This window comes from Hyperolius riggenbachi, chromosome 8 (genome assembly GCF_040937935.1).
Source record: "Hyperolius riggenbachi isolate aHypRig1 chromosome 8, aHypRig1.pri, whole genome shotgun sequence".
In the NCBI taxonomy this organism is placed as follows: Eukaryota; Metazoa; Chordata; class Amphibia; order Anura; family Hyperoliidae; genus Hyperolius; species Hyperolius riggenbachi.
Genome location: NC_090653.1, coordinates 136,194,525 through 136,212,540, shown reverse-complemented (window position 1 = coordinate 136,212,540; position 18,016 = coordinate 136,194,525). Strand labels below are relative to the sequence as shown.

Genomic DNA, 18,016 nt, shown 5'->3' with positions numbered 1-18,016 from the left:
GGCACCCAGTATATCCGCCGGGCGGATCGCTCAGAAACAGCCGTATCAGTCTGCAGACAGACTGTACACACACCGGACTGTCGCTGGAACGCCCACCCAGCGGGAGGTGACGACGGACCCGTCGTTGCCTCCAGTCAGGCGTGTGTACGGACCTTAAAGCTACACTGTATGCTGTATATGCTCACAATAGGTAAGAAGAGAAACTGCTTAACTCTCCAGATAACAAATCACCAGCATACTGGAAAAAAGATTTTCCTCAACACAAACAGGTATGACAATGGCCTCAATTCACTAAGATTATGCTCGAGATAATAAGGCAAGAGGTAACTTGCCACCACACAGTGAGAGAGTTATCTTATATCTTCATTCCTTAAGTTACCTCCTCTGTAGTTATTTTCACACGCAGTTAATTGTCTTTTACCTTAAACTTCTGGAGTTATTTTAAGGACTTAAGAGTTAACTTTAGGTTTGCCTGAGGTAAAATGTTTCCTGAATACTACATGCCTCATCACCATGGTGATAACTATACAAATGTAATTAAAGACAGGAGATAAGCTTAGTGAATTGCTGTAAAACAAATACTCTACTCTTTTTATGGTGGCCACTAATGTATCAACCTTTTTCATCCAATCTTACCATTTCTATGTAATATAAGCGAACTGCTTACTTTATCCATTCAATATTTTCACTCAATTACCCTTATACTACATAGATTTGGTAAAATTGGATGAAAAAGATTGGATCATTAGTGGCCACCTTTAGAAATGCAGAGACCAGCACTGGCTATATTGTCACATTTTTCATGAAGCACAGTCTTCCCTCTACTAATGTATCCTTCCAATGCAGCTAAAACCTTCACACAATAGAATACAGCTTTTGGCTCTCATATTTAACATGAAAAGTATGAAAATGCTTACACAGCTACTTAGACATTATATGTATATTGTGATTTTAGAACACTTTATTATTGATAGTTGTCTTTTAGCTACCATGGGACTGAAAGTCACACATCAATCACATTATTTGTGAAGCCATCATTTACTCACCCAGGTCTTGGTTGTGAGCCTTTTCTTGGCCTTCCACATACAGCAAGCTGTAGCCATCCCAAAGTTTGGCCATTCCAATTGGGCACTGAGGAATAGTTTCAGCCTGGCTGTGTTTCACAAGGGTGTACCCAACACTCACACTCCTTCCAGGCATGCCAGGTAACCCAGCTGTGCCTTGCTTTCCTGGTGAACCTACAAACAATGACAAATATACTTCTGAACTGATGTGCACGCTATGGAAAATGGGAAGTATTGCTCTTATGTTACTGGAAAGATGCTGTTATAAGAGGGAGTGCAACAAAATGCGACAGGATCGGTGGACTGCTTGTATCTTGGGGACTCCCTGTATCAAGCATCCACCTTATATACCACGTGGTTCGTATTCTTTAGTGTGTGCGCATGTTTTTTTTTTGGGGGGGGGGGGGGGCACAGGACTTCTTGCCTCTAGTAACAAAAAGGCTAGAAACGGCCCTTCAAGAAAACTTACAATATCAAGTAGTGTCTTGAAAACTTGTGTGTATTAAGCAAACAAGCATTATTAAACAATTATTTTGTATGCTCAAGAGGCTCAAAAAATTATTATTTTTATAATGTTCCATGAAAATAATCAAATCTGTAAATGCCATCCAGCTGTCACTACCAGGCTTTGGACTATGTACTCAGTGCTACAGTTAAAGAGGACCTTGGCTAGTCCCAGACTCCTGGAGTAGTAAGCAGAGTGATGGAGTATGGAATGTTTTTGATTGCCTCATTAACAGATTTATTTAGAAATGCGTAGACACTATTGGGTGGCATAAATGATTTGTTTTCAATAGATTTTATTGCAATTTAAACGGATACATTTTGTTTTACTTTTAATACCAATAACGCTTCAACAGTTGCAATTTACATGTTGTAATAAACATGAAGGAAAGGAAGTTGTGAGATTTAACATGTTTGCTGTAACACGCTATCAAGCAAGACTACTTCCGTACAGTAAATCCTAAGTATTTAAAATAGAAAATCTTCTAACTGAAGACAGTCAAACGGTGGACAAGTAACTCATTAACAGAACTAACACTAGTTATAGGACTAACCTTTAGGTTAGCCGTCTCAAAAAGAAACCTAAAAGGTGTTTCTTTTTAAGACAGCTCTATTCACACATAGGGTCAGTCCTGGGTGATTAGTTAGTATTTTTCAGGTGCTGTAATGTTGAATTCAATGTAATGCGGCAGCGTATCACTAATTATCTCTTATCATGTCCTCTCTTTTTTACTGAATTTTTTTAAGGGGCATGTCTTATGAAAATAATATGCATTCTATTTGTATCCTTTTAACTCAATCCACCTTTCTCACTCTATTACTTTGGTCTGTTGACTGATTTGGTGGTTGATTAGCAATACTTGTCTACCATTACTACCATTATAAGAAGTTATATAAAGGGTGTCAGTCGCTCGCTCTCCTTATCCACGGAAGTTTGAGAAACCGGTTTGGAAGGAGTTGAGCGACACCTCAAATACTTGTTCCTACCCCTGGCCAGTATACACGTGCTATTTTAATTCAGAGTACCCATAACGTTGGGCCCCATATGTGAGTATTCTTATACAGAGCCACACTATCCAAAAGCTCAGCCGGTCTCTCTTATGGTGGAGTTCATGTGGACTTTGATATATAAACCAGTCAGTTTACTAGGCCAAGGGAATGGTTATGCAAAATTACAAAATGTTAGCTCAACTAAACTACCATATATATATATGGATTACGTTCATATGTTGACATTGTGATATGATTTACATGGTAAAGAATTAGGCCTTTAAAGGGTATCCAAGATAAACTTTTACTCATTACATAATTGTGTTCCTCATTGTTTATAGGGCATTCCTCAAGCCAAATACTTTTTTTTTTTGTATTAATACTCTAATTCCCTATAAACTATACAAGCCTCACCCACAGCTCCCCCAGTGCCTAGGCACTCTGAGCGTTAGTAGCAAGGGCTTATAGGAGCTCAGTCTGGGCAGGAGGAGGAGGAGGTTTTTTAGCCAGAGATTTCAGAGGCAGAGGGGAGGAGGGAGGAGGAGAGGGGAGTGAAGTTTTTACAGGCTGAGGGCTGGAGATGCAGAGCAGCGTGCCTGTGTGTAATGTGACAAACAGAACATGGCCGCTCTCATTGTATCACAGGATTATATAATCGTAAACTGTTGAAGCTGCTTTCAGCTAGATTAGCTGTGTAAACTTAGATAAGATATATAGACAAGTTACTTGTTATAGTTAGTTTTTCATCTCGGATCCGCTTTAAAGGGGGAAAACCTAGAAATTCCAAATCATAAATATAATATTGCACACTTGAACAACAATTTTATAAGAACAATAAATGTATTATACTAATTAAAAAAGAAACTACCGGAAACAACAGAAAGTTTAAGAAAAAAAGCTCAGTATCCTTGGATGACCCATTACAATTCTCAGCACATGGAGCAGTATTCACTTTTATTTCAGTAATAATTTAATTTAAGGTGAATAGAATATGAGCATTCAGCACCCGATCCTGGTGGCAGGGCTACCACCTAAGGCTTCCAGGCACACTGATTTACTGCCAGGTTCCTTCCCTTAGCCTCTCGAATTCAACTTTTGGTTGTCAGTAGGTTATCCCAGTACTTGCTTTATGTATCCAACATTCCTTGATCTGCCACCCAAGGAGGCTTTGATTGGAGACCGGCAACTGCACACAGTCAGGGTTCCAGTCAGACCTTCATGGCTACCATAGCAGCACAGGACCCACAGACTCCCCACCATACTTCATCCCAACAAGCAATCCCTTACTTGATGCGGCCTTGGTCCCACCACAGGGAGGTAGCAAGCTTGGAACATTATAAAAATGAATAACATAGATACAAATTTGGTTTTGGAGCTTCTTTTTTAAAAACCTATTATTTTACTGCTATATATTGCTAACTTTTCTGTCTTATGGGAGAGCTTGGAGGATACGATGTATCTTCTTAAACTTTATATTTGAGGCATTTAAAAAAATATACTTTTAAACCATGTAATGTTGTTGTCCATGTGTCAAGCTAATTGTATTTGCATGTTTAATTAATTATATTTTGGCTAAATTTTACCTTTCCTTTGTCAATTTTTTTTAGTAAGGCCTATCTACAATTTAATCCTTTTAATTCATACAATACCGCGCCACAAAGTACACACAGTGATTACCAGTCCGTTCACAACAAACAGTTTATGGGATCGCTGCAGAAAAAAGTCCAATCACTGGGTCATATAATTCAATTATGCTGCTGCGCTCTCCAATCCTGAAACAAAAAACACACTCCACATAGGGCAATATTGTTTAAGTTTTGTGCCCCAATTTACACCAGTGTCTCGTGCTCCCCCGGTGTCACACGCTTATTCCTTGTCCCCTCTCACTAGATGCTCACCAGATTGTTACCACCTCAGTCTTTCAGGTGGATCTTAAGTCTGTCTATATCAATATATTCACTTGTTCCTGTAAATCAGAAAAAAACTCCACATAGAGTAGTACAGTTCAAAATAAGGCAGTTCAGGCAATCCCAGATTGCATGCCACACTGCTCACCAGATGCAGCCCACCTCTATGCACAGGTGGATATTGCGCTTTTTTACTCCAATAACTCCACACGATCCTCAGTGGTTCAAACACTCCTCTAACAAAGGCTTTCCATTTATTTTCACTAAAATTGTAGCTCAAAACATAAAAACATAAAAACAAAAACCGCATATTTTTTTTGTTTTTATGTTTTTATGTTTTGAGCTACAATTTTAGTGAAAATAAATGGAAAGCCTTTGTTAGAGGAGTGTTTGAACCACTGAGGATCGTGTGGAGTTATTGGAGTAAAAAAGCGCAATATCCACCTGTGCATAGAGGTGGGCTGCATCTGGTGAGCAGTGTGGCATGTAATTTGGTGCAGGAACACGATCAATGGGTGGTGTTGCACGATTGGAGTGTATGTAGCACTGGGATTGCCTGAACTGCCTTATTTTGAACTGTACTACTCTATGTGGAGTTTTTTTCTGATTTACAGGAACAAGTGAATATATTGATATAGACAGACTTAAGATCCACCTGAAAGACTGAGGTGGTAACAATCTGGTGAGCATCTAGTGAGAGGGGACAAGGAATAAGCGTGTGACACCGGGGGAGCACGAGACACTGGTGTAAATTGGGGCACAAAACTTAAACAATATTGCCCTATGTGGAGTGTGTTTTTTGTTTCAGGATTGGAGAGCGCAGCAGCATAATTAAATTATAATTTAATCCTTTTGTCTCTCCTACTTCTGCCTCCACAACTACGGTATCTCTAAAGTAGGCCAATCCCCCCCCCCCCCAATACTTACTGAAACTCCCAAAAGTCCGAGCACGGGACACCACGGTGGTGTATCTAGCTGGGCCCCTGTACACTGCTAGAGATGGGTTGTTGTGTCATCACAGCAGCCTGTCTTCTGCAATGTCTACTTGGATTAGGTGTGTTTCCTGCATTACTCACCACTCCCTTCCCCCATCATTGAAGAGGAGACGTTGCAGTGACACAGCAAAGAGAGGAGGTTGGGGGACTGGAAATTACTGGAATGTGGCACTAGGGGTTGTGGGAGGGGATGGAGTTGGCACAGCAGCAGTCACAGCCAAAGTAGCTCCTAGTGCTACAGTTCCAAGACTGTCCATCTGTGACCCTGCAGTTAAAGACCCAAAGATGTGAGTATGGAAGAAGAGGTTTTGAAATGTGATATGCACAGGCTGGTTAAAAAGTGAGCGAGCAGCAATATAATAAACATCCTGAAAATGGGCTTTAAGTAGGTATGTAGTATTTAATGAAGTAACATGATTTAGCACTTTGGTCTAGATTTTAGCTTACATAGGGGCTTTCTATTATAAAAACCAACATTCAGCCTGACTAATCATTAGCAAAATTACAAAACCACCTAATGTATTCCTTTCTCCATAAATCCTTCAAGCCTCAGAACTAAATGTGAGAATGCATAATGACCACTGTGGGACCCATATTGAAATTAAAGAGGAACTCCATGGAAATAATGTAATAAAAAAGGGCTTCATTTTTACAATAATTATGTAAAAATGATTTAGTGAGTGTTTGCCCATTGTAAAATCTTTTAAAACCTCTGATTTACATTCTGACATTTATTACATGGTGACATTTTTACTGTTGGCAGGTGATGTAGCTGCTGCATGCTTTTTTGGCAGTTGGAAACAGCTGTAAACAGCTATTTCCCACAATGCAGCAAGGTCCACAGACAGGAAACTGCCAGGAGTACGTACTCAGAGTTTCTTGTGGGAGGGGTTTCACCACAATATCAGTCATACAGCGACCCCTGATGGTTTGTTTGGGAAAAGGAATAGATTTCTCATGTAAAAGGGGGTATCAGCTACTGATTGGGATAAAGTTCAATTCTTGGTCGGAGTTTCTCTTTAAAACCTTACAATAGTTTTTTAACCCTTCTTGACAGTACTAAAAAGCATCCCATTGTGATCTGTGTAACCGCTGGGAGATGTACCAATAATTAATAATTAGTAACTGTATGTGAATATAATTCCATGGAGTCATGGTGAAAACACAGTCATTGCGGATGTTTCTGTTACACTGTCAACTCTGGAGGTTGATTTATATAATATACTTATTAAAACATTACCTTCAAATCCAGACGGTCCTGGTATACCAGGTTCACCAGGATCTCCAAGAACCCCAGGACGACCTGGTGTTCCACTCCTTCCCATCTGTCCTTGTCTACCAGGAAAACCTTTATTGCCTGCAGGAAAACAGATCAGCAGTCAGTAATGCCAGGTACACACAATTCACTTTCCTGTCTGATTGGCGGAGATTGTGAAATCATTTCTGTCGTGTCCTATCGGTTTCTGATCAATAAAGGGAGCGATTTTGTGATGTTATCATCTTAAAATCGATCCCTTTATCGATCGAGAGAAGTTTGGACACGTACCCACAATACAACGTCACATCAGATTATAAAGTCGATTTGACGAGAAATTTAATTGTGTGTACCCAGCGTAAGAGAGACTGTGGGTGGAAATACATAAATGATGAAAAACAAATACTTACTGGGAAAGACAGTGTGACTCTCAAGTCTGCAGAGACAGGATTGATCCCAAAACATGGTTATTTTACTGGAGAGAGCGCAACTTTTTTTTTTATTTAGCTAAGATCCTGTAGATAGAATCCTATTTGATCTTAGTTTGCCTGGAACCATCGAACAGACAAAGTATTCAGATTGAACCCCAGGCAAAAACAGTACGTTTAGCAGGGTACTCTGTAATGCTATTAATAGTATTAATAGTTCTTGGCTATGAAGCTTCAGTAGCTCAAAGCACTTGACAAAATTCAAATGGGAGAACCAGAAAATTGTTGATCTACATAATTGAATCAAGTAGATTTGTTTTGTAGAATGTTTTTAAACACTTAAGCATTTCCCCCATCGCATGGGCAATGAAAGTATGTGGAGATTTTTATACTTGTGCCATGTGGCCACAATCCTATCACAAAGTCATCCCTGCATTACTGCATGATCCGTGCCTATCACATGTATTAATACATGCAAGTCTATGGTGATGCAGTAAAGGTGGCCACTAACGGTCCAATTTCTAGCGAAAAATCGTTCGAGCGATCAGAAATTCTGATCGGATTGGTTATAAATAATCTCCATTGGTGGAAACAATCGATTATAACCGAGTGAAAAAAATGTCGTCCGAATGAATTTTCATCGAACCAAACTTTGGATTTTCTTGTTGGTTGTGATAGATAGGAAGCAAAGATTGGTTCGTTGATGGTGTAGTGAACGTTTTTTTCGTCCGATCAGAATTTCTGATCGCTTTAACGATTTTTCGCTAGAAATTGGACCGTTAGTGGCCAGCTTAAGTGTAAGTGACGGAGCGTGGTGTGACGCGACGCGCACACCAATGGGAATACCAGTGAAATACTTCCTGTACAGCAGGGAGTATGACACTAAACAGGGGAGGCAGGAGGGTGGGCCTAGGCATATTACATTGTCAGCACACTCTGCCTCTGAGTCATATGAAGTAAGGATTTGTGCTGTGCAGTGATCCCATGGCAGGCTGCAATGCAATGAGATCACCACACCGCAGAAGTATAAAAGCAGCCTAAAGTGACCCCAAGGTGAAAATAAACCAATGATATCAATAACAATTATATCTATCCTCAAACTCCTAAAATGACCCCCTTTTTTTTAGAGATTCCATGCTTTTATCTTATGTTTAACCACATCACATCCAGACCTTGTTTCCCCCTTATAGACTAGACCAGTTTTGATATTTTAGCTATGTCCCTATTTAATCAGCAATAACTGTATCCCTACATATGACACCTAAATTCAATATAAATAGTTTTTTCAAGACTAAGTAGGCTTTTTTTCCTTGAACAATTCTTTTCTATGTATTTTAATGGGAAAAAGAGGAAAAAATTGAAAAAAACACATTCTTTCTCAGTTTTACCAATTCCCGTTTAAAAATAAAAAGCACTACTGTAAATAAAAAACACAAATCTTGTTTGGCTATTTCTACCGTTTATAACAAAACTTAAATTACCGGTATGTTCCTGTCACAATTTATGGTGAGTAAATTTGATTCTGAAATAATGCTGCAGTATGTATTTTTCACTATGAACTGAGGAAATAAAAGTATTTGTAATGGTGAAAATCAATCTTATTGGCTCAGGGAACATATATTTGCTTTCACAGATAAGTGGTGCAGCAGATAGTGACAGGTTTTGCACAGGAGCAAGCCCAATCAAGCACAGCACTGCTTCAGCTACAAGACGTATATCTACGTCTTTGTGGCTTAGATGAAGTCACAGAGGAAGTAGATATAGGAGTGGTGAAAAAAGATTTAAACCATTACAAAATAGATTTAATGTTTTATTGTCTCTGCTCAATGGCAGTCTCTCAAGAGTCCCAGAGCTAAAATGTATGACCTATCAACCTTTTTAACTATCCCAAGCACTCTGGAAAAAGTTTTATGGCTGTAATTCCTTATCAGTGAGTGTTGCTATAATTCAGGTCCAACAAGAGAGAAACTGTCACTTGCATACCTGAAGGTTAAGTTTTGCAGGCATTAAAAGAAGAAAAAGAACACAACCTAGTTATTAATATGTTTGGCACTGTATATACACATGTTTATCTTATGTCACATGTCGCCGTAGGTACACCCTAAAATGAATGGTTTAAGAAGAAAGTATTCATATTTAAATGTATTTCTCAAGCAATAGTCACTTTTCCTTTATAACTTTGATTATAGAAATCAGATTCAAGAGATCGATCTGACCTAATATTTGAGCTGGACACAGGAAAGGTGAATGTTTTCTCTTCATAGCATCAGGATCAAGCTACTAAGAATTTTTGATGGAAGTGCAAGAACAAAAGACACAGTGGGTGTTTGCCACCTAGTGTACAAACTGTGGAAATGCAGCTCCCATTCAAATTCTCAGACAGGTCATTGAACCTGGAGTGCATACGCAAAGCAGTTGGCATCTGTACTCAGCTGTAACATAATCAATGTCGGCACTCCGTCTCAAGTGTGATTAGAGCACTGAGATTCTGAATCTGTGCTTAGAAGGTTAGTAAGTGCTCTAGTACAAATATGGCTACTAAAAAACCTAAATTCTGGCTACTTTTCCACCCCCATCACTACATAACAGAACCTGGGAATGCCTCTAAGGGCTTGTTCACATCTAGGGCATTTTTGGCCTTCTTTCACGCGCAGGTGATTTTCAAAATCGCCCAAAAAATGCTTGTGCGATGCTTCTCTATGAGAAGGTTCATATCAACGCGGTTCATCCACTTTGTGCTCTGTAAAGCGGTTCCTGAACCATTTTTGGGGCGATTTTGCTCTAATGGAAGGTATAGGAAGAGCGCTAAACGCTCACAAAATCGCTTTATGTGGCGATTGCATTCATGGTTTTAAGAATAAATACATTATATTTATTCTTTTCTGGTTCAAAGAGTTCACTTCCTGACTGTCGTCTGTGCAGTAGAGCGGGCCGACAGCGTTCGGGTATTTCCACCTATCTCCGAGCAGATACTGCGCCTGCGCAGGAGCCGGGGAGGTAAATATTTACATGCCCGCTGTTCGGAGGGGCACAGCTAGACCGGCGTGGGAAACAGGAAGACGGGGGAAGCCTCGATCGGATCCGGAGGCTTCCCCCTACCGAGGTGAGTACCCCCCAGGGGAACTTTTTTAAGTTACAGGTTTTCTTTAAAATGGACCCTGGTTTCCCCAGGCACAGGAGTTGAGAAACAACAACAAAAAAAACATTACATTGGTTCCTCACTCTAAAAAACAAAGCTCTACCATTTCATCTCCGTACAGGAAGCAAAAGAAATCCTCCCATACAAGACACTAACAGCAGGGAAAAAGCCCAAAGAGATTGTAACAAAATACTCAAGACTAAAGTGTTTTTTTCATTGAAGTTGTTAAGTGTAAACAGATCAATTGTATCCCTAAAAAGTTCAGTTTGGCTAATCAAAAGAATGATGGAATTTTTGGTAATCGCATCATTTAAAATATAAACCATTATATATGCACAATGCACGCAATCAAATTCTTGTTAAATTCATGTTTCTTACCGAGAGGTCCTCCTGGTCCTGGTAAACCTCGTTCACCGGCTCCACCATCAAAACCGTTAACTCCAGGCAGACCAGGAACTCCAAAAACAGGTTCGTCGTAATCTACGGGAGGTAGGCCCGGACGCCCTGTAGGCCCTTGGAAACCTGGTCAAATAAAAAGTACATGGATACTATGTTAACATTGCTCAACTTACCACAGGAATAATGGTAAAACAGCTAACATTTACATGAAGTACAGTAGTGTACTTCATGTGGCCATATTTTAAAACATACTAATGTAGGTCAGGTACACAAATATAATGCATTGTTGGTATGACATCCAGGCCCATTTACCTTGGTTCCCCTTTTCTCCTTTAGCTCCAGGAAATCCAGGATCTCCAACAGGTCCCTCTTTACCTGGACTCCCAATAAATCCTGGATCGCCTCTCAGACCTAAGCCGCGAAATGTAAAAAGCATAAAAATTATTATTATGGATACATACTGCACCAGTTTATTCCACGTTGCTTTATAATCCCAGTGGCACAGGCAAGCTATAGAGACAATTAGACAATTACATGATACATACAAGGGTAATAAAGATAATACACAGCTATACAGTATACCTGTAGAAGGTACAAAGCAGAAGAACAAGGCAACAATACTGTAATACATTCAAAGGGGTGGTCCTGACCGTCAGAGCTTACAGTCTAGGAATAGAGGGATGAAACAGACTAAAAGAAATTTTAAGGCCCCCACAGCTGAGTACAATTTTGTCTCATTAGCACAGAAGGTGATTGCATATAATCACTTCCTCCTGTGACACACCTGTGATGCATTACTTCAGCACAGAGCTGTAGAGCACCATCATTCAAGATGAGCTAAATTTTTATGCTGCATTGATGTAAAAATACACAATAAGGGCAAACCTATGGAGAACATAAAAACAGCTTGTATTTTTAATTGCAGCTTCCATAGGAAGATAATGGTTGTTTTTGCATCACAACAGCAACATACCTCTTGATTTCCTCATTCAACAGTGTACCACAAAATCAGTGTAAATCACTGACTACATGACAGCAAACATTTACAGGAACAAAATATCCCACTATTACCTTTCACCCCAGGGGCTCCAGGGCTGCCAGGATTTCCAGGTACCCCCGCATCGCCCTTTATGCCAGGTCTTCCGGGTGTCCCTGGAAATCCAGGATCTCCAGTTTCTCCTTGATTAGAAGCAGGACCAGGCAGACCACGGGGTCCAGGGCGTCCCGGCAATCCTGAAAACACACATTATGTTTAATTGTAACCAATATTTTATACATTATTATATTTATACAAAAAGTGATATAAATCACTAGGCACAGGGATATCTATTTTGTTTTGCTAAATATCATCTTAACGTGAACCTGAAGTCAAAATAAACTTACGGTACTTGATAATGAATTGTATATGTAGTACGACTAATAAATAGAACATTATTAGCAAATAATATAGTCACTTATTTTTAATTATTTTGATTTATTTATATCATTGCATCATACTGTCCACACTCCACACTCTTCCGCTTAAGCTGTGAAAGAAGCAGAACTAATGACAGTGTTTTCCTGCACTAATGACACTTTTCCTGAAGTTTCCAGCAGTGAAACCTTATCTCCAAACCATAGCTTAACATATCATTGCTATGGTGATGACACCCAGCTATATTTATCATTCAAGCCTGAGGTCACAGACCCTGCCCACAAATAAACGCCTGCTTAGACCAGCTTCAGGAGTGGATGAATAATAACTGGCTAAAACGAAATGCTTACAAAATGGAGGTTCTTGTTATCTGAGGTCAGCGCTCGACAGCAAATCAGCTCCAGTCCCAGCCAGCATTACTAAAGATAGGAAGCTCAGACCTGAACAACTCAGACTTTGTGTGCAAACTGGGTATACCGATTGCACCTAAGGAACATTTCAAGGAGTTCATGCTTTCATCACATCAAGGCTGGACCACTGCAATGTTCTCTATACAGGCCTTCCAAACAAAGACCTGCACCGCCTGCAATTAATAAAGAATGCAGCTGCAAGGCTGTTAACAAGCCAACCCTGCCATTGCCACATAATGCCAACCATTCGCTCACTCCACTGGTTACCGATAAAATGGAGAATTCTGTTTATGATTGGCTCATTGACATTCAAATCCTTGCACAATCTTCGCCCTGGATAACTGAAGGCAGGGGCGTAACTAAAAATCACTGGGCCCCCATGTGAAAATGAAGATGCCCCCCCCCCCCATAGGCACCAAATAATCGTAATGGGGCAGCGTTTCACTATAAAATAATCCTTATGCAGCAATGTTTCACTAGAAAATAATCCTAATGCAGCAATGTTTCACCAGAAATGAATCGTAAATTGAGCAGCATTGCACCAGAAATGAATCGTAAAATGGGCAGCATTTCACCATAAAATAATCGTAAAGTGGGCAGCATTTCACTAGAAATTAATCATAAATTGAGCAGCATTTCACCAGAAATTAATCGTAAATTGGGGAGCATTTCACCAGAAATTAATCCTAAATTGGGCAGCATTTCAGCAGAAATTAATTGTAAATTGGGCAGCATGTCCCCATAAAATAATCGTAAAGTGGCCAGCATTTCCCCATAAAATAATCGTAAAGTGGGCAGCATTTCACCATAAAATAATCGTAAAGTGGGCAGCAGTCACCAGAAAATAATCGTAAAGTGGGCAGCAGTCACCAGAAAATAATCGTAATGTGGGCAGCAGTCATCAGAAAATAATCGTAATGTGGGCAGCAGCCAGCAGTCATCAGAAAATAAACTTTGGAGACAGAGCCTTCTGTCATGCTGCCACTACACTCTGGACATCTCCATTCTTGGATGCATTTTAAGTCCAAAGTGAAAAGCCACCTGTTTAGCAGGGCGTTTACGAACACCTGACTATTTTCTATGTAACATAGACCAGCCTGCAACCCTGTATTGATCTGAGACAAATCTGTGCACTTTGAGTCCTATGGAAGAAAAGCACTTTACAAATATTATTGTATTGTATCTGAAGCTGTCTCTGTTTCTTTGTGGTTTAGACCCCGTTGACATTCAGAACTGCAAATCACCCAGCGATCACGATTTTACATTGCTGTGTCCTGTGATTCTTCGGCAATTGCATTTTGCAATTGTCATTCCAGTGAATGAGAATCGCAAATCACAATGCAATTGATGAGAAAATGCTACACACATGCTGTGTGCGATGGTTGAAAATGATAAAAGTGAGCCTAGGCTGACACAAATAAAGAGGCTGTTCCACAAGCATGCAGTCAGCTCAGTCATAATTAGCAAAAAAAAAAAAAAAACATTCTGCGTATTCCCACAAGCTACAGTAGCCAGCCAATAGCATTTTATTAAAGAAAGCCAACAATGTTATCCTCCACATCCCCTTAATATCCACTGAATCATACCCATTTCTCCATCAAATCCAGATGGCCCAGGGTCTCCAGGTAATCCCGGTATGACGCTTGCTGTTCCTGGTGATCCAGGAGGCCCAGGTGGTCCGGGCACACCAGGCAGACCTAAAAAATACAAATTCACACTTAGAAAATAACAGATATAACACATCATCTAATGGATTCGCCACTATGGAATGCACAATGGTTCATTTAAAATGAGAAGTTGGCAGAAAGGACTGTAAACTTAATAGAGGCATTCATTAATTCCTGGTTGAGACCTCTCCTGATAGGCCATGCCAAGAGGAGGCAATGACAATATCCAGATACCTTTTGTTTCAAAGCTGTGTGGCCTGTTTAGATACACTGTAAACACTTTTTATTGAAGTGAATATTTAGTATTGGGAGTGGTTTATTCTTTATCTCACTTAATTTTCCTGGACGCTTCCCTTTTCCACCCTTTGTATGCCATTCATGCTCTTCTACCCATTTCACAGCTGCATACAGAATATAAAAGAGTACCTGTCAGTAACTAGAAATAGATTGGGCCTCCATGTCTCTTTCAGTAATGTTCAGCAGCCTCTGGTGTTGATACATGTGCATGCTTTTCCATTCTATTTTGTAAAGTACAAAAGCATTGCACATACATACTGTATATTTTTGCAATATTTAAAGTGAACCTCGGATGAAAGCCATCTCAGGTTCTATATTTACCTTGGGCTTCCTTAAGTCCCCGTGAGGCCGCTCAGTCCCTCGCTGTCTCCCCAGGTGGCTCCTGTCCCCCGTAGTATGACCCGGCAGCCTGGCCGAGTCACACTTCGTCATGCATGTGCAGCCCCTCGTGCTCCCCGTCACACTCCCATCTCTGGGAGCGTTCTGAGCCTGCACAGTAGTACTGCTCAAATGCAGAACTCTCCCGGCCTCAGGAGCGTGAGAGGAGAGTGCACCTGGCTGGGCATGCACAACAAGGCGTGACTCAGACAGGCTACTGGGCAATACTGCGGGGGACAGGAGTCATCTGTGGAGACAGCGAGGGACTGAGGGGCTCAAGGGGGCGGAAGCCCCAGGTAAGTATGGTACCTGAGATGTCTTTCATCTCAGGTACACGTTAAATCTTTTACCTGAATGCCTAGGTCTGCAAACTAGACTCCCTACCACAATCTCGGTTTCCCTTTACACTGGCAGACAAGTATACAGTCACCCTTCTAGCCTTCCTTGCCTTTTCACCTCGACTAGAATCTCTCATGTGACTATAAGCATCTAGAAGCTGTAAGAGAGCACCTGCACACTCATATATTCCATCTCTGCCCACCACCCATAACTGATAGCTCAGCCTAGGCAATAGGCTGGAGCTAGGCTATCATGGTTAATAGCCCAGCTAATGTCACCAGCCTTCAGTGTGAAGGTAATATCCCTTTAAGGATAAAGCTCATTTCACTGAGCTACAGAGGTACAGTTCTTTTCATGTTACCCTTTTGGAAGTAGTGCTAACTCTGCTCATGTCACTACTTCCCCACACATGCTCCCTATGTTAGGTGACTGAGTGCAGCAATTTAGCAATTTTGATGATAAGGTGCATTTAAGTATGCAGGACAGTAGGGCTAGTGATTCACATTAACAAAGGAGGATGAACAGTAAGGTTGCCAATTATGCAGTCTTTAGGTACCCATAAACTCATAAACAACATAATAAACTTGATAAAAAGGCTATTAAATATATGGCCATTTACTTTCAATACTATGATCAAAATATTGAATAAACATTGATCGGATGGGCTGGTACTTTGTTTCGATTGATGCCAGCAGGAGTGCAGGAAGGGGAGGGAGAGGGTGTGAGGGTCATGAGTGGGAGTAGTATGTGAGTGATAGCAGGAGAGCAGGAAGGGGAGGGAGAGGGTGTGAGGGTCATGAGTGGGAGTAGTATGTGACTGATAGCAGGAGAGCAGGAAGGGGAGGGAGAGGGTGTGAGGGTCCTGAGTGGGAGTAGTATGTGAGTGATAGCAGGAGAGCAGGAAGGGGAGGGAGAGGGTGTGAGGGTCATGAGTGGGAGTAGTATGTGACTGATAGCAGGAGAGCAGGAAGGGGAGGGAGAGTGTCAAGAGTGGGAGTAGTATGTGACTGATAGCAGGAGAGCAGGAAGGGGAGGGAGAGGGTGTGAGGGCCATGAGTGGGAGTAGTATGTGACGGATAGCAGGAGAGCAGGAAGGGGAGGGAGAGGGTGTGAGGGTCATGAGTGGGAGTAGAATGTGACTGATAGCAGGAGAGCAGGAAGGGGAGGGAGAGGGTGTGAGGGTCATGAGTGGCAGTAGTATGTGAGTGACAGCATGAGTACAGGAAGGGGAGGTAGAGGGTGTGAGGATCATGAGTGGGAGTAGTATGTGAGTGATAGCAGGAGAGCAGGAAGGGGAGGTAGAGGGTGTGAGGGTCATGAGTGGGAGTAGTATGTGAGTGATAGCAGGAAGGGGAGGGAGAGGGTGTGAGGGGTCAGGAGTGGGAGTAGTATGTGAGTGGCAGCAGGAGTGCATGAATGGGAGGGGTGCAAGGCTCATGAGCGGGAGTAGTATGTGAGTGTGACAGCAGGAATGCAGAAAGGGCTGTGAGGTGTTATAAGTGGAAGTAGCATGTGAGTGACAGCAGCAGTGCAGGAAGGGGTGGGGATGAGGTGTGAGGGTCATGAGTGGGAGTAGTAAGTGAGTGACAGCAGGAGAGCAGTGTGAGGGTCATGATTGGGAGTAGTATGCAAGTGACAGCAGGAGAGCAGGAAAAGGTGGGGATGGGGTGTGAGGGTCATGAGTAGGAGTAGTATGTGAGTGACAGCAGGAGTGCAGGAAGGGGTAGGGATGTGATGTAAGGGCCAGCAGGAGTGCAGGAAGGGGTGGGAATGGGGTGTGAGGGTCATAGGCGAGAGTAGTATGTGAGTGACAGCAAGAATGCAGGAAGGGGTGGGAATGGGGTGTGAGGGTCAGGAGTGGGAATAGCATATGAGTGACAGCAGGTGTGCAGGAAGGGGAGTGAGAGGGTGTGAGGGTCATGAGTGGGACTAGTATGTGAGTGACAGCAGGAGTGCAAGAAGGGGATGGGGTGTGAGGGTCATAAGTTGGAGTAGTAGGTGAGTGTCAGCAGGAGTTCAGGAAGAGGAAGTGGGAGGATCATGAGTGGGAGGAGAATGTGAGTGACAGCAGCGCTGTGGGGAGGGCAGGGGGTGTGAGTGCCATGAGTGGTAGTAGCATGTGCGTGACACAGCAGGAGAGCAGGAAGGGGTGGGGATGTGGTTTGAGGGTCATGAGTGGGAGTAGTATGTAAGTGACAGCAGAAGAGCAGGAAGGGGTGGGGATGCGGTGTGAGGGTCATGAGTGGGAGTAGTATGTGAGTGACAGCAGGAGTGCAGGAAGGGGTGGGGATGGGGTGTGAGGGTCATGGGTGGGAGTAGTATGTGAGTGACAGCAGGAGTGCAGGAAGGAGTGGGGATTTGGTGTAAGGGCCAGCAGGAGTGCAGGAAGGGGTGGGAATGGGGTGTGAGGATCATAGGCGAGAGTAGTATGTGAGTGACAGCAGGCATGCAGGAAGGAGTGGGAATGGGGTGTGAGGGTCATGAGTGGGAGTAGCATATGAATGACAGCAGGTATGCAGGAAATGAAGGTGAGGGTCATAAGTTGGAGTAGTAGGTGAGTGGCAGCAGGAGTGCAGGAAGGGGAGGTGTGAGGATTATGAATGGGAGTAGTATGTGAGTGACAGCAGCGCTGCGGGGAGGGCAGGGGGTGTGAGTGCCATGAATGGGAGAAGCATGTGCGTGACACAGCAGGAGAGCAGGAAGGGGTGGGGATGGGGTGTGAGGGTCATGAGTGGGGGCAGTATGTGAGTGACACCAGTAGAGCAGGAAGGGGTGGGGATGTGGTGTGAGGGTCATGAGTGAGAGTAGTATGTGAGTGGCAGCAGGAGAG

The 18,016-nt window shown here is 42.2% G+C and overlaps 1 protein-coding gene across 5 annotated transcripts in view; it reads right to left on the bottom strand.

Moving 5' to 3' along the window:
- COL4A6 (collagen type IV alpha 6 chain) overlaps positions 1–18,016 on the bottom strand; it is a 422,653-nt gene that overhangs the window by 8,934 nt on the left and 395,703 nt on the right. For 4 of the 5 annotated variants that reach the window (XM_068251142.1, XM_068251140.1, XM_068251143.1 and 1 more), the window contains 6 exons: positions 14,092–14,202; positions 11,753–11,914; positions 10,994–11,092; positions 10,661–10,804; positions 6,701–6,817; positions 1,047–1,238 (listed from right to left, as the gene is read on the bottom strand). In XM_068251142.1, coding sequence (XP_068107243.1) covers positions 1,047–1,238; positions 6,701–6,817; positions 10,661–10,804; positions 10,994–11,092; positions 11,753–11,914; positions 14,092–14,202 — 825 coding nt within the window. The remainder of the gene's footprint in view (positions 1–1,046; positions 1,239–6,700; positions 6,818–10,660; positions 10,805–10,993; positions 11,093–11,752; positions 11,915–14,091; positions 14,203–18,016) is intronic. The other variant, XM_068251144.1, reaches the window with a different exon arrangement.